The sequence below is a fragment of the Dioscorea cayenensis genome, chromosome 18 (genome assembly GCF_009730915.1).
Source record: "Dioscorea cayenensis subsp. rotundata cultivar TDr96_F1 chromosome 18, TDr96_F1_v2_PseudoChromosome.rev07_lg8_w22 25.fasta, whole genome shotgun sequence".
NCBI classification, from domain to species: domain Eukaryota; kingdom Viridiplantae; phylum Streptophyta; class Magnoliopsida; order Dioscoreales; family Dioscoreaceae; genus Dioscorea; species Dioscorea cayenensis.
In genome coordinates, this window is record NC_052488.1 from 17666622 (window position 1) to 17683651 (window position 17030).

General features: G+C 35.1%; 1 protein-coding gene across 2 annotated transcripts; it reads right to left on the reverse strand.

The window, feature by feature from the left end:
- Nucleotides 1–331: 331 nt before the first annotated feature.
- On the reverse strand, nt 332–12011 carry LOC120282109 (probable RNA-dependent RNA polymerase 1). 2 transcript variants are annotated; one of them, XM_039288857.1, is made up of 5 exons: nt 11858–12011; nt 5641–6196; nt 3112–4994; nt 1939–2089; nt 332–1153 (listed from the first exon to the last, which is right to left on the reverse strand). In XM_039288857.1, exons 2-5 carry the CDS (start codon nt 6181–6183, stop codon nt 581–583), a joined length of 3150 nt encoding a protein of 1049 aa, XP_039144791.1. In that variant the 5' UTR covers nt 6184–6196; nt 11858–12011; the 3' UTR covers nt 332–580. The 2 variants fall into 2 exon arrangements, with proteins under 2 accessions (XP_039144791.1, XP_039144790.1); XM_039288856.1 differs by having other exon boundaries at nt 5641–6227.
- Nucleotides 12012–17030: the final 5019 nt, after the last annotated feature.

Genomic DNA, 17030 nt, shown 5'->3' on the forward strand with positions numbered 1-17030 from the left:
ACCCTAGTTTACAAAACCCTCCTTCAATTCATCAAAGCAAAGCCTAACATGTCCGACAAAAGTTCCTTGATTTACTCTAGTTCTTTCACTTGTTCTCTTTCAAGATATGATGCACCATTAAACTGCATCGGGCATACAGTCTACCTGATGAAAAAGAAACAAACAAATCATAAACATCTGGAAGAAAGGAAATTTATGACAAATTCATGCATATCTTACGGATTTTGATCCAAAATTTGTCGTCTATAAGATGTATACTAGTACCATTCCAAATGAAGCTTTGGAATCATACTGCATAAAATTAAGTTATATAGAGAAATTCTTGATTCTACGCACACAGAAAAGGCCATCATTCTCTGCATTTTGGTTCGTATTAATACATCTAATTGAAATCGTGTCAAATATTAACAAGCAGCACAGACCATATATAACTGCTCTCCTTTATACATTGGTAATAGCATTTGCATAAACTGAATATCAACACCGATCAATGCAAATTCAATCTGGTCTTCATTGGGCACCGCTGCAATTCAGCAGCTTTTTCATTCTCATGTTCTTCAGCTTGACCATAATCAGTTTGTCATAGATGCACACCATCATTGCACTTCTCATTAAACCATCCTCTTGCTTCCCTCCTCAAATGTCTCACAGCTATCTTTATGGCTTCATTATCTTTGAACCGATTGGAAGATTTTGATGCCTTCATTACACTTCCACTTAGAATCTGAGCTTTAGATTTAATATCATAGTGATCCATGAGATTCCTTAACTTGATATCATACTCATCCTTGAAAAGGGAAGCTTCATAAGATTGTACCACCGCTTCTCTAGTGAATGCCTCTATCTGGCTTGGATTGGGAGTGCGGTCTTTAATCTCTCTGAAGAGCTTTCCGATCACTCCCTTGGATATATATGTAACTTTATCTTGTTTCTCCATGAAATCTGGATATTCTTTTACATAGAGCTTTGGTGGGATTACAGCAGGTACACCTGTCTTGGGGAAGTCGACAGCGATAGAGAATAATCTTGCAAGTTGTAGGCATTCTTCACTTCGAGCTTTCAATGGCTTTTTATCAGCAAAGACTGTGTGGGCATTCGAAATGATTCCTAAGCTGTCATTCAACATATAATTCACAAAATAATCCTGGACTTCCTGCAGTAAATGAGCTAACATATCAGTCAATGTCGCAGAACATAAGGTTGCATATAAATCTTGCATATAACTCTGTTTCAAGAGAAACATAAATTCATTATAATTGATGCATGAGTAAGAAACAACAAGCACAACGAATGAAACATGAAGAGTAACTTGTGAGATAGTACGAAGATGTACGAAACTAATTCTAAGTCTTACAGGATTGTAAGAGTGCAGTTCAAGGACCAATTTGCCACATCCCCCATTTATTCAACAGAATGAATGATCCAGACCGTACACTTGACAGAAATGGCATGAAATTTGAACTCTTAAGACAGTGAACAAACCCATTCAAGATTATTTATCCTCAACAATCATATAAGATTGTTATCTAGAGAGATGGCCCTTCATGAAAAACAAAATGATGGTGCACAACCATTCCGATAAAAAAACAGAGAGTTTACTTACTAACTTTTGCCAAATGCAGCAACAGATGCAAATTAAAACCTTAACGAAGTTTCACTATATAATCTTATTTATAATAAGAGTATCTGATAACTTGGTTCCTTTTGTTTTTGAGTGATCATCAGCGTAATTTTCTTTTCTTAATACACTCTTTGGAAAAATATCAGTAAAGATCATCAAGAACAAAATTCAAATTTGCAATAATATAAGGATGGACTTCTTTAGTAGTAAAAAAATGCAGAAAACATGTATTAGAATGACTTAATTAAGTTGTGAATCATAGCCAAATTTACATCAATCAACCGCGCTAAGTAGAAACCATAGCCAAAAACGTCTACCTCAATTGTAACATCATGATCGAGGATCACAGGTTTTGCCGGGTAGTAGTCCATAGGTTCATCCTGAGAAGGTGGAATTAGTGACGGATCCCAACTCACAAAATATATGTCTCCGTCTAAGTCACTCCCTGAACACTCGTTCGGATGTGGTCTGAAATAAAATTAATTATACTTCAGTAGAAGAACTAAAATCAGCATAGAGAAGAAAAAATATTCCTCCATTTGGAGGTTTTTCAGTGGTGCTATTCTCAGGCAGGAAAGGTTAAGAAACAATGTGACTATATGAGAGAAAAATAATATGATATTACAAGCAACAAGAATATCAAAAATACTTCATAAGGCAGATTTAGCCCTTAACTGAACATGTGAAATTCAGAGTTGAATTCTTATGATAAATAAATTCATGAGATCAAGAAATGTCAAACTAAAAAAGGAAGGGCATTACTCAGCTAGATTAATCATATAGTTGAACTTACACTATGAATTCAATTACACGTCTCAGTACTATAAGCTAAACCTGATTTACCATCACTTCTAAGTGAGGCCAATTCATGGCTTTAACCTGTGTACAAATGTGAGGAAACTAAATCACCATCAGAAGGATTGTCGTGTACATAATAAACCAGTGTTACCATTGTCATAGAGCTCACAGAATAAAAAAAGTTTTAAACTTCACAAAATTAACTAGTGCATATGTACAGAAGTACAGAGAAGGCGTGTTATATGTTTAAATTCAGCTATGTAGTGTGTGACGATACTAAATATGCGAATGCAGCATGCATGGTTAGTGATCTATCATTCCAAGAGGGGCAAATCAACACACAAATAATGAAATATGAACATATGTCTCGATCTAGCACCTTGGCGAATTGGTCTTACTTTTCACTAGAACCCCAGATTTTACACCATAAACATATATGCAAACACGATAAATTGATTTTCTATCTTCACCACCACCTTGATGGAGATCAGCTTTACTCTATAAATCACTTCTTTTGTCATAGAGGCTTCCTAACTTAATGCAGAAATTGCAGCTCACTTGAGCAAATTGACACCAGAAAAGTTGGAACAAATTCAAGAAACAAAATATAGAGATTTTAAATCAGTTCAATGCAAGCTGAAGTAGACACGGATCATATCATATAACTTAGAGAGCAGAAGTTGTATGCATACCTCTTTCCTTTTTGAGGAAAAACAACACAATCAACCATATGGTGCAAATTTGGAACATCAACAGCCTGCAAAACACGGATATCACCAGGATGGAGGCAAGGATTCTTAGCAATAATTACTCTTCCTTCAACAACAGTACGGTTGTCGAGTTGACCTCCGCTGAATTTAGAGAGACCATCATCATAAATATGTTTGTCTCCGGTGTGAGAAACTTGTACAAACACCTCACCATAGTCCAAAATTCGTGTTTCATCCAAGCATCCCATCAAAGACCTTCCTTTTGGAATAAATATCCTCGATTTAGTTCTCAGTTCCAGCAGCCTAGTTGCTCTAAATGCTTCCAGCAGCATTGGAAGAAATGACCTTTTGCCAGGCTTATAACCACACAACAACATTTCTTTGAGTATACTGGTTGTTTCTCCTGGAGCCATTATCTCAATCGCTTCTTGAGCATTCGTTGGATCTACCAGCATCTTATCCAATTGTTCAACAATTTCTCTTTGCTTCCTTTCAAACACAGCATCAGGAACTCCAAGCGTTGACAGAAGAGTAATCAATTGACGATTAAGATAACAAGGTTGGTACTTGCTATAAGCCAGAACATCAAGTTTGTTGTTCCCTGATTCATATTTCGACATGCTTTTCCTCAGGGATAGCTTCATCATCGATGATGTTGGGTCAACAGCAACAACACCCTTATAGCCACCATATCTGATCTGAAATGCTGAAGGTGTTGAAGTTCTTATGCGGCATTTTTTAGCCACTGCTCTGGCAAATTCAGGTGAGATTTTACCGATTCCATCTGAGAACACATAGCCTGCTGAGTTTTCTACGTCATGAATAACTTTGACCTCATCCCTGTAAACAGTTAAAGTTTCAGTAGAGGAGCTGAAAGATTGGCCTAGCCTTGCTGCATACTTGGCTACATTTCTTATTTTGCGAAAATCACCCAACCATTCTCTGACATCAGCAGCTGCTAGTCCAGGCCTTGAAGCAAACATCCATGCAGAATTTTCTCTTAACTGACTCGATGAGTAAGCAAGAAATTCAAACTTCTTATCACCGATACTTATGCCATTCCTCATTGTTGAAAGTATTCTCTTGTAGATAGCCGTCCGCTTTTCATTGTCTGAGCTAGGTGATAAATCAGTGGAGCGCATTTTTTCACAATCCTCATCAACGAAAGAAATACGCATAAAATTATCGCTGTCTTCTGAGAAATGTCGTATCACACGATTCGAAACATTAATCTCTGGCCCATAGAAGTAAACTTTACTGGGAGTCACTTGAACCCGATGAACATATACCAAACCAGAATTTAAAGAAATCATAGATGATTTCATATCGCACTTTGATGTTTGAAATTCCTGATACTTCTCATATAGCCAATTTGCAGGATTAAGGCAGGAGCTCTTCAAGTAAGACATATCTTCTAATGCTCGTTCTATATGATCTATGGGCTTAAAACAGGGAGAAACTAATCGGTAGAACTCATCGTCAAGTGCTGGTCCCATGAGTGTGCCTTTTTGTATCATGTGATTAATCTTAAAAAGAATTTTGTAAGGCAACTCAATCCCTGGAGAAGGTTCTACAATTGGAACCAAATCCAAGCTACGAGAGAATGATGAACCTCTCGGCAAGTGGAGAGGACCATCCACTTCTTTGTAGCAAACAAAGTGTTCTCCAATATTTGGAAGAGTGCAACCATTGGGTAACTGCAAACAGAATGCAGAAGATTGCCCAATACTACAAAAAGGAGTGAAATCTGTTGTTCTGATCCACTGATGATCTGGAAGATCCTTGAAATAATTAAGACGAGGGTCTTCATATAAACTACCTGAATTTTGTTCAGGACCTTCATAAATTCGAGGTGCCGATTTTACCTACGTCATTTAACCACACAAGTAAATAAAAATATCAAGAACATAACAAGTATAAAGTCATCTTATTGCAAACATTATTTTAGGAGAATGTAAGACAAAGGAAGATAGACATTGAGGAACCTGATCAGTTAGCAGATAAAGTAAAGAGTATGCCAAAGAGTAAGGATTGGTAGTGCTCACACGAGTCATGCAAATGAAAATTATAGCATAAATTCAAGACTAGCTAATATTTGAGATTCAGTTAAGCGATGAAGAGAAATTCAACAACTGAAGCTTATTTCCACAGAGATTCAAGGGAAAAAAAGACTTCATTTTCATGATAAATAATTCCTATTAAACGCCTTGAGGTACTTGATTTTAGCATGAAATTCTAACAATATCAATTATATCGTGTTCCCAAAGAAGGAAAAATGCATGTGATGTGGAAGCTTGAAGCTTATAGTCAATAAGACAAATTGATACCTCATTGGATATATATAAAAAGAAATACAACATTTGATCAACTCAACCAAGGCTAATTTATAAATAGTTAAGAATTCTGATAAAAAAATATCATAGATTAGCCATATGAAAACTTTAAACTATGCAGTCTGCCAATGAGTAAAACGAAATAAGACCTCATGTGATACAGTTTCCATAAGCAAACCTGAATCAGGAGAAACTTCCTCTCTTTGTCAAAGTTCTTGTCTTTGTGGCAGCGGAGCAGCTTGATTTCCCAAATGCTTTTATGAGAAAGTTCGAGTTTATATGACTGACTCTCTGATGATATAAAGAAATATATTTTCTTTAAATTAACACCAAAGTCAACCCTGACACTATCGAAACTCCATAGAACAGAGAATTCTTCGGATGAAATTGGGCAACCCAAATGCAACATGGGAATCTTTAAAGTGAAGAGAGGTATTTTCAGCTTCTGCACAATATCATGTTTTGCACTTCTAGTAATCAGAGTAAAAGAACTTTGTATCAGAAGACGCTGCTGAGCGAGCAATGAGATCTCTTCAGCATGCTCGCTGGCCGAGAACTGAACAACTGCAAAAGCTTTCGAACTTCTATCGTCAACTTCTGGGAGTCTGAGCTTAACTGCAACCACTGACCCCTCCTCCACATACCTCTCCAAAAACTCCTTTACCTCAGTTGCGGTGACATTGGTAGGCACTCCGTAAATCTTAATTGTCTTGCCAGTCATTTTTCTCAAGGTTCTGTAAGGCAGGTATACTACATATAAAACCACTGCAGTAAAAAACAACAAAATAAAGATAACTAGTTAAGTTATCTGGTTAATTCCTTCAATATTCCACATTTCCACCTCCAGTCAAGCCTAAAAATCAATCAGAACTAAAAAAAGAAGAAACAAAACAAAAAGAAAAAGTTAAACAGCCAGCACAAACCAAGAAAGCACAAGAGGCTTCCTGACAAATTTTCTTGAAACTAGGGGTGTATTTGAGCCGGGCCGTTCGTGAGCGGCTTGGTGTTCAGCTCAATAAGCGCTCATTCGTGTTCAACTCATATTGTAAACGAACCAAGCTCGAACATCATTTTCAAGCTCGATTAATAAACGAGCCAAGCTTGAGCAGCTGAAAGCTCGGCTCGTTTTGACTCGAGAACACAGCTCATGAACAAGCTTGTTTATAAACTCGGTTGTGACTTGTGAGCTCGTTTATATATATATATATATATGTATATGTATGTGTATATTAAGGTGTATATGTGACTATGTCGTTGTTGTCAATTTGAGTCACACATATAGGGCTCTAAACTACTATTCGAAGGCTTAGCTCGTTAAAAACTTAGGTCAGCTAGTTCATTAAGTTAAAAGAGCTCATAAGACAAACGAGCCAAGCTTGAACATTACCAAGTTTGGCTCATTAAATCTTGTGAAAAACTCCTTTATTGTATTATTAAAAGCTCGTTTCTAGTATCATTTACAATTTTATTTGTAACAATCATTAATATAATCATTTATATTTTCATGAACAAGCTTATTTACCGGATCATTAATAATATTACAAAAAAAAATATATTTATAGATAGTTGCATCACAATGTTTATTTTCTTATTATTGTAATTATTTGTTAACTTATTTAATGAAGATTTTAACAAGCTTGAACTCAACCCTTAATGATTCCATAAACAAGCTTAAATTATTCTTTTACTAAAATGATCCTCAAACTCAAATCGAGTTGAGTCACACTTGATAATGATTCATTAAATAAGCTTTAAATAAGACTTTACTATACAAAAAAAATAGTCAAGCCTTAATCAAGCTAACGAGCCAAATCTAAGCTTCAAATTTTCTTAACAAGTTGAGTTCAAGCATGAAGCTCGAAATAAGATCGGTTAGAACTCGAGCTCGGTTAAAATAGTAATGAACCAAACTTGAACATGAAAAATGAAGCTCGAAGAAAGCTCGGCTCGAACTCAAACTCGATTAAATAGTAATGAGCCAAGCTTGAACAAGGCAAAACTCGGCTCGGTTCGTTTACAGCCCTACTTGAAACTAAATAAGACAGCTTCACAGAAAATCAATGCAGCATAAAACACCATGAATGCCCACATTTTTTGAAAAAAAATTAAAAATCATGAATAAACAGTTAAGTTGTCTGAGTTTAAAAAATTAAAAATCAATGCAAGCACAAACATGGTAACCATAATCATCTCCCCAACTATTTTTCTTGGAATTAAATAATAAACTACATACAAAGACACCATGAGAAACTAAATAAGCAAATTATCAGGTTCCTTCAATATTCCATCCCAATTGAGCATAAAACTCAATCAGAGCTAAAAAGAAAGACAAAAATTAAAATTTTAAAATAATAAGAAAATCACAACAACAAAAAGGGAAAAACTATTTATTAAGAAAATTTAACAAGAAGATTAGATGAAAAGAAACTCTCACCACATCCAGATTCTCCACAGCAGAAACAGAGGAGAAGAAGAAGCTATAGAGGTTCAGAATGGAATCAATAAAGGAAGAGGAAAGAAATGAGAAGTATAATTGTGTGCATGGTTCTTCTCTTTTCATTGCTGAAATATTGGGAGGGTGGCAAAAACCAATGAGAGAAGATGTATTACATGGAAAAAGGCGCCAAGCAAGAAGATTGTTGACAAATAATAGCAAAGAGAAATAAAAGTAAGAAGACAATGTCAACAACAATGTCAACACACAACATTTACGAGGTTCGACAATGTGTCAGCGTCCTTGAGAGCGGAGAGGCCTTATTTTTTCTTATTCATTCCCCTCATAGAAATAACTGATGTTACATGAATTTATAGCTAAAATCCTAAACCTATCTAGATACAAATTACATTATTACCATTATCCGAAATAGACACCTTACGCAAAGGATCTGATACTAATTGACCAAGAGATTATTGGTATTTTCATGGCATTTCAAATATAAACAACGGTGGTTTTCTATGACTCTTTTATCAATGAAATAACTTTTTTCCTACAAACCAGATTTTTTTCTCTCTATTTTTTTTATCAAATAAATAAACCATAGCTTTACTGAAAAAAGACAATCACAAAGGAGAACTAATTAAAATGCAAGAAATGATCCTAGTACCTAATGGTGATTAAGGATAAAAAATAATATAAAAGTACCTGAGGGCATAGAAAAAGAAGGCTCCTAATAAACAAATTCTTGCGTGTTAAGCAAAACCAGGGAAAATACAAACAATAAAGAAATATCAAATAAGAAACAATCATATAAAATATTCTCGCAAACACACAGGAATACATGGTTTGTCAATTTGCTTAATCACATAAGATAATCTCACAAACACACAAGACAGTGTGCTTACTCCAACTGGCACAATCATAATTTTTTACTTTTCACATAGCATAAGTACATCATACCTTACATTCCCTAAGAAGATTATTACAATCAACACACTTATATGGAAACCTAGCCGTTCTATTCAGAGAAAAACTTTCTCTAATCTTACAATTGAATTTCACTAGGTTATCAATAAATCTAATAGAGAATACCAAATATTATTGGCATGAGTCCGATTCACACTTGGAGTATGACTTAATTTAGCTGGATTAACTCTAAATAATGACCCATTTCTATTAGCATAGGGATTATCCATCCTTGGCAACACAAAAAACCAAGCGATTAGCTTACTCTTCCAAGTCCATTGTAGCTTTCTCACTAAGGATTGAGGTATTCTTGTGGTTAAAATCTAGGCACCATTTAATAATGGCATTTAATTCTTCAAGCCTAGGTTTATTTGGATCTTAGGTTGCAAAGTACCATTAAAGGACTATAAGATCAATCCTAGTGATAATTTAGTTGGAAAAGAGGTAATTTTGATTTAATATGTAACAATTACACTTCAGATAAATGTTCTAAAATATTATTCGAATTAAGACATACAAGCCTCATGGATGTTACTAGCTAGCCAAGCCACTTATCCAAGAGGTCCAATTTTCAATTATATATATATTTTTTTTTGAGGGAAAGAGCTCGACGAGCTGATTTTATTAATATAAAAAAATAATAATACAAAGTCCAAAAACCAGTCAGACAAAACAAAGAAACAAACAATCACACAGACAAAACATACAACCAGAACCTAGAACATCCTAAACGCATTAGCAAGGAAAACCTTCATAAGCCACCTAGGAAGGCATCCTATGTCTATAAGAGAGGTCTGGGTTATTTAAAGGCTCAATATGGGCACTCATATCAAGAATATGTTGGAGCCCTTTAACCAAATAATTTTTTGATACTGTAAGTTCTGTTAGGTGTATTGTGGGTCAGAAATCATCGAATCTCTCATGCAATCACTTATACAATCAATCACACACAAATCTAAGAGAAATGAGGTACACGAAATTGGTTACCTAGTTTGACACAAAACTTGCCCACATCTAGGGGCCAAGCCTAGAGATAAAAATTCCACTAAAAGAAGGGAATAAACATGAGTACAACTCTCATACTCATCCTCACAAAGATAAATAAGAATCCTCTCTAGATTGCCCAATGCCCACTCTCTTACTCACATGTTTGGGTATCTTTGGTGGCTTTCCTAAACTTTTAGACTAGGGTCCCTTATATAGACGTCTCTACGTCCCAAAGATAGCACCTTCTTTTTCAGAACCTCTACGGCTACTAACTTGGATACTTGCCAAATTCAGTCGTTGCAACTTCTGTTGTAACCGAGCTTGCAACGTGGCCTAGTTGCTGACCTTGACTGAGTTCTAGCTTTCATTGCAATGAGACCTGCAGTCGCCTCTAGCCCTCCTGATTGTGTTCAAGTCTAAGTCGATGTAGTCGAATCGTCCCTATCTCTTCCTACCAGCAACTAGTTTATCTTCTCACGTCCTTTCAGCAATAACCTTGCAAAAAAGTCACAGTCTTCAACCTTCAAGCAACTTGATCTTTACTTATCCAAGTTCGGTCTTCAACCTTCAAGCCCCCTAACTTGATATTCATTCATCCAAGTTTAGTTCTTCATGATTTTGTCTTTAATCCTTTCTATGAATAATAGTTGTATCTTCAAGTAGCTCCGCCCATAATTAGCTTTGTCTCTCTAAATTTGATCTTCAAGTTGCTTTGCTAAATATAGATTGTGTCTTCATTTGGTCACACACTAAATTGGCTTTTTAAAATATCTTGTTCTCCAAGTAGTTGATCTCCCATGATTGAGTCACTTGCTAAAAATAGATTGTATCCTCATATGGCCATTGCTTGCACTTCAAGAGAAATCCTCCAAGTTGATCATCATGCCAAAAATAGCTATTCCAAAGATAGCTTAATGTCTTCACGTTATCTCTCGCCACATCATAATGCCACCTCATCATAGTTGTCAGGTCATCACTTATGCGTGTCAAATAATGACAAGTATAGAGCCTCAGCTCTAACAAGTACATTTGATTGGAGTGGAACAACCATATTTATACTAATTATTACAAATTCTTCTTAAGATTGGTTAAATGTTCTTTCTCAAGTTATCTGCAACACCCAATTTGAATAGAATCAAGTTGGAGCCTCTATTTCTACCATCCACCATAGTCTCAACTTCATTAATCCTCCTCTAGTGCAATGGAGGCTACTAATACTACTATGGACCTGCAGGTAGAAAGTGCTTGATGCCCTTTTGCATATGCTGCCATGGATAGACTATTTTTACCGCAGGTAGAAAGTGCTTGATGCCCTTTTGCATATGCTGCCATGGATAGACTATTTTTACCTTTGACCGCCTCCTAAGAACTTTTTATATCATTTTGTGTTTGGCTTCATTGTCATTTCTAGTGGTTTTGGTGATGTCTTTCTCGTGTCTAATGTTTTGTTCCCACTTTGACGCAAAATTTTATATTTAGTTTTTTCAATATAATTTATGATTTATCGGTTTTAAAAAAAAATAAAAAAGCTAAAAAAAGTGTAATTATTTATTTTAATATTCATTTTTTTTAAAAAAAAATCATTTTAGTCCTCTAGTAGCACTTAATGTGGTCAATCCATGACTACTCCAACAACATAAATAACCTTCCAAGTTTCCTAAACAAGCACAAAAGTGGAAGCCACTGTCCACAACCATCTCCCCATCCACTTTCCCTGAAACTAAATAACAAACTGCAGACCAAAACACCATGAGAAACTAATTAAGTTATCAAATCATCCAGTTCCTTGAACATCCCACCTCAACTAATTAAGTATAAAATTCATTCAGAGCTAAAATGGAACAACCCAAAAAATGAAAACTTCAAAATCATCAAGAAAATCAGTCAAGTGATCAACCAAAACTAAATAACAACAACAACAATAACAACAACAACAACAACATCAACAACAACAAGAGTCCATCAACAAATTAGATAACGAGGTAAAGTGAAAAGAAACTCTCACCACGTCCAGCTTCTCCACAACAGAAACAGTCAAACAGACGACATGGTGAAGAATAAGAAAAATAAGAAGAAGAAGCAGCAGCAAACAAAAGCTCAGAGAGGAATCAATGAAGGAAGAAGAGAGAAATGTGAAGCATAACTGGGTGCATGATTGTTCTTTTAATTGCTAGAATCTAGGGAGGGTGGCAAAGAGCCAATGAGACAAGATGCTTTAACAGGGAAATAGAGGAGCCAGGAACGATGAAGTACTGTAGCGTCAAGCGCGAAGACTCACAAGTCTCTTTGGTCTATGCCCAACAAGTCAAATGACCAACAAAGGGACACTAATCCGATGGTTACTGTTTATTTGGGAGAGCTTTTTCGGATTCTCTTGTGCTATGCACGCAACCCAACTAGTGGATGTGTGCCTCTGTGGCAATGTGTCTTATAACAAATAAGCATGGATACTCTTGTTTACCCTAGTGGCATTATCTAATGATGATGTAAATTAATTGTTTTGAAAAATAAATAAATAAAATTATTAAAAAAAAAGGAAAAAAATAACTAAACACCAATATTATACCTGTGTGTATATATTGTTAAAAAATAGTAAAAAACAAACAAATATCATTATATATAAAATTTGAGAATGTGAGAAAAAGTATAAGGTGTCTATTCCACCCCTGGTGGATCTCTTCGTGGTGTCTTTTATTTGTACTAGTTTTTTTTTTCCTCATGTTATCTATATTCACCCTCCCTTTGTATGCTATATATTTGTTCACTCTGTGTTGTTACAGTGGTGGTTTTGATTTTTAATAAATTATGATATATTTATTTTATTAAAGAAAATTTGTGAGGTGTGGCACCCACACCAATAAAAATCCACTCACCTTCAAGCGAATGGCACATGAAGAAGCTATGCACCGTCAAGTGAAATATATATGTAGTGAAATTGTGGGAGAGAAAGAGGGTTGTGGCTTGTGGGGTGTGAGACTCACACTAACCAAAAAAAACACTTTGAAGCAAATGGCAGACGGAGAAGAAGCTATGCACTCTTAAATAAAATTAATAATGTGTATATATATAATTTAAATTTATTTTATTACTCATAAATTAATCCAAATATAAATAAAGAAGAATATATGGAGGACCTCCTCAGCGGTACGAAAGGCCAGTGTGCTGTGCAACAAGTGGGTATGATGGAGGGATGGGAAAAAATCTTGGTTCGTCCCTCTAATCCGTCCCTTCAAACCTGGAGGACACCAGCCTTCTCCTGAGTCCAGATGTTAGGATGGGTTCATCGACCAACTAGTAGCAATTGCCTCCACCTACATAGTTGAGTCTAAATGGCGAAATTCGTTTAGGTTTCTCATTTGCCATGACAGCTCGGTCCCTTCGCCGCCTTTCTCTAGCGTGCATAGTGCAGCAGATAAAAAACAACAACCTAACTTGACGTCCAACTCGAGTTGGGTGACAGTGCAGCCTAGATGTAGTCACTCCCACTTCATACGAGGGCCACCCTCTTTGGTCACGCGTCAAAGTTGTGGGCTCCTTTTTTCTCACACTGTCTTTAATTAGGATCGACCAGGTGAAAATGACGGATCACAAATTAAATTTTAATTTTTTGAGGCTTCAATGGATTGTGGGTTCATAACTTCCATTAGGGGCAAGCCCCTAATGTTAATTACCTTTGACATTGTTGTAGGAATCTCCGATTAAAAAATAAGTGTGAACAAGAAAACAAGTTGTGACAATCAATTTCATTCATTATTTCAATAAACATGAATTCATAGACTTTATTGAAATTACAAGGAATTTGAAATCATCTTGACGCCACTTAGTCTTATGGGCCTAAGTAAACAACGATTGTAGCATTTCATCTCCTTCCAACTATTTTGACAAAAAGTGTGAATTTGATTTTTGTTGACTTTTGGTCTTCATCAAACTTTGCATCTTGATCATGATTTAGAAACTTCGCCATTTGTGTCTTGGATATTTGCATCTTGGACTTGATTTGGAGCTTGATTTGACTTTTCATAAGCTTTGGCTTTCATGCTTGTGAAACTATTGCAACTTGTGAACTCTTCAATCCATTAGCCTTGAGGTAGTTGAGCTCATATGTTAATTCATTTAAAATTTGAGTCTTGGATATTTTGAGTTTGCATCTTAGACATGTGATTCATCATGTTACATTTGATTTGGATTTCAAGTTGTGGAATCTCTATGTTGATGGATCACGAACTTGATTTTACTCTCATAAGCTTCGGTTTTCATGCTTGTAAAACTTTTTGCAACTTGTGAACTCCTTAATGCTTTAGCCTTGAGGTTGTTGAGCTCATTTGTTGATTTTTTTGAAACTGGTGTCTTGAACATTTGAACTTTCATCTTGGACATTTGAGTTTACATCTTGGATTTGATTTGGATTTTAAGTCGTGAGATCTTTGTGTTGATGGATCACAAACTTGATTTGACTTTTCATAAGGTTAGGCTTTCATGCTTGTGAAACTTTTTGCAACTTATGATCTCTTCAATGCTTTAGCTTTAAGGTTGTTGAATTCATTTGTTAATTCATTTAAAACCTGTATCTTTGACATTTGATTTATCTTGGATATTTGAGTTTGCATCTTGGGCATTTGATTTTGCATCTTGGATTTGATTTGGATTTCAAATTCTGAGATCTTTATGTTGATGCATCACGAACTTGATTTGACTTTTCATAGGCTTCAGCATCATGCTTGTGAAATTTTTGTAACTTCTAAACTCTTCAATGCTTTAGCCTTGAGCTTGTTGAGCTCATTTGTTGTTTCATTTGGAACTTGGACATTTGATTTTGCATCTTGGATTTGATTGGGATGTTGAGTTATGGATTCTCTGTGCTGAGGAATCACTAACTAGATTTTACATGATTTGACTTTCTATAAGCTTCAGCTTTTATGCTTGTGAACTCTTCAACTCTTTAGCCTTGTGGCTATTGAGCTCATTTATCGATTTATTTGAAACTTGGACATTTGATTTTACATCTTGGATTTTGATTTGAACTTTAATATGAGGATTCTCTATGTTGAGGGATCACAAACTTGACTCGACTTTCCATAAGCTTTGACTATCATGCTTGTGAAGTTTTTTTGCAACTTGTGAACTCTTCAACACTTTAAATTTGACTTCTTGATGTTGTTGAGCTCATTTGTTGATATATTTAAAACTGGTATCTTGAGTCTTGGATATCTGAATTTGCATCTTCAAAGTTTCAATTTGCATCTTGGATTTGATCTGGATTTTAAATAATGAATTCTCTTTGTTGATGAATCACAAACTTGATTTGACTCTTCATAAGTTTCAGCTTTCATGCTTGTGAAACTTTTTGCAACTTGTGAACTCTTCAACGCTTAGCCTTGAGGTTGTTGAGCTCATTTATTGATTCATTTGAAACTTGTGTCTCGGACATTTGAGTTTATCTTGTACAATTACATCTTCGATTTGTTTTGGATTTCAAGTTGTAGATTCTCTATTATGATGAATCACTAACTTGATTTTAATTTTCATAAGTTTTGGCTTTCATGCTTGTGAAACTTTTTCCAACTTGTGAACTCTTCAACGCTTTACCCTTGAGGTTGTTAAGCTCATTTGTTGATTTGTTTGAAACTTGAGTCTTAGATATTTTGAGTTTCTGCCTTGGATTTGATTTAGATTTTAAGCTGTGGATTCTCTATGTTGATGAATCACAAACTTGATTTTTACATGATTTTATTTTTGAAAAGCTTTGTCTTTCGTGCTTGTGAAGCTTCCTTCAGGTCTTGACTTGTGAAACTCTTTGAGTCTTTGACTTCTGATGTCTTGAGATTCCTGAGTTCATTCATCATTGATTTGATTTTTTTTTTTTTACATCTTGATTCTCCCATGCTTTGAGCTTTAACTTGCACATCATCAAGGTGTGACCTTTTGTGTGATAGCTTTAGCTTGCTTAGTCTTGGATTGGATTTCAAGTTGTAATCATGAACCTAATCTCTTTTAATTTTTGGCATTTGAGGACTTCGGTATTTCATGCTTGTGGAACCCTTATAACTTTGACTTGTGAAACTTTTTTAAGCCTTTGGTTTAATTATATCTTAAAACTTTAAAGTTTCATTTGTCATTTAATTTAAAATCACCAATCCATAACTCATTCGCCTTGTCGAGTCATTAACTTGGTATCTTTGTGATATTTGAATATATATTTTTTTCACTTCTTTTTTTTTGTTGACTAATGAGTGACCCGTTCTTCCATGTGAGATGTTCCTTCTTCTTCTTTTTTTGTCTTTGCTTGGAGAAATGCTTTTTTTCATTTTGTAAAACATCATTCTTTTTTTAGCTCCAAAGTGTGCCATGTTTTACATTAGACCACATTTTGGATCAACACCTTCAAAGAAGAGTCCTTAATGACCTCCATGTGAGCGTCAAGAGCCAATGGACAGGTCCTCTCAAAGAGAGCAATCGCCATGTATTGGATATCACAGTGAAATTCAAAAGAGTTCTTCAAAGGTTTTCATTAACTCTTTCAGCTTGTGTGACTGTAAAGAGACAATGGAGAGGACCTCTCAAGGTAAGCAGTATTAAGAAAGATTATAAGGAAGCTGATAAATTCATGGATGTCATTCCTAATATAGCAAATTATGAGAATAATTCAAAGGATTGTATGGAGACTCAAATCATGTTAAAATAGTAAGTTGGAACAATAGTATTTATCTCCTTCACTTAAGACAAGTGGAGGACAAAAATAATGTCAAGTGACAACCCAATATAGGAATTGATTGATTCAAATTTTATTTTTCCATTATTTATATGATTGATTTGAATTTTCTATTTTCCTTCCTTGTATTATCTTTTACTGTAACAAAGTTTATAAATATAATAAGAGTTGAACTCTCTTCTCACGTTGAAAAAAGAGAATTCATTGTTTACAAAAATCTTGTTCATTTTCAATTTTTCTTCATGGTACCAGAGCCACTTGTGAGACAAGAGAGCTCTATTCTGCAAAACAATGGCTTCCACAATTTCCTTGAATGTTGCCAACTTTGTTACACTCAAACTTACCCCAAAAACTATCCCTTGTGGTGTGAACAACTCACTCTTGCAAAAAGTCAAGATATGGTTGGGCTCCTCACAAGCGAAAGAGATAAACCTGCCATGTACAACAATACCACAATAGATGAAACTTC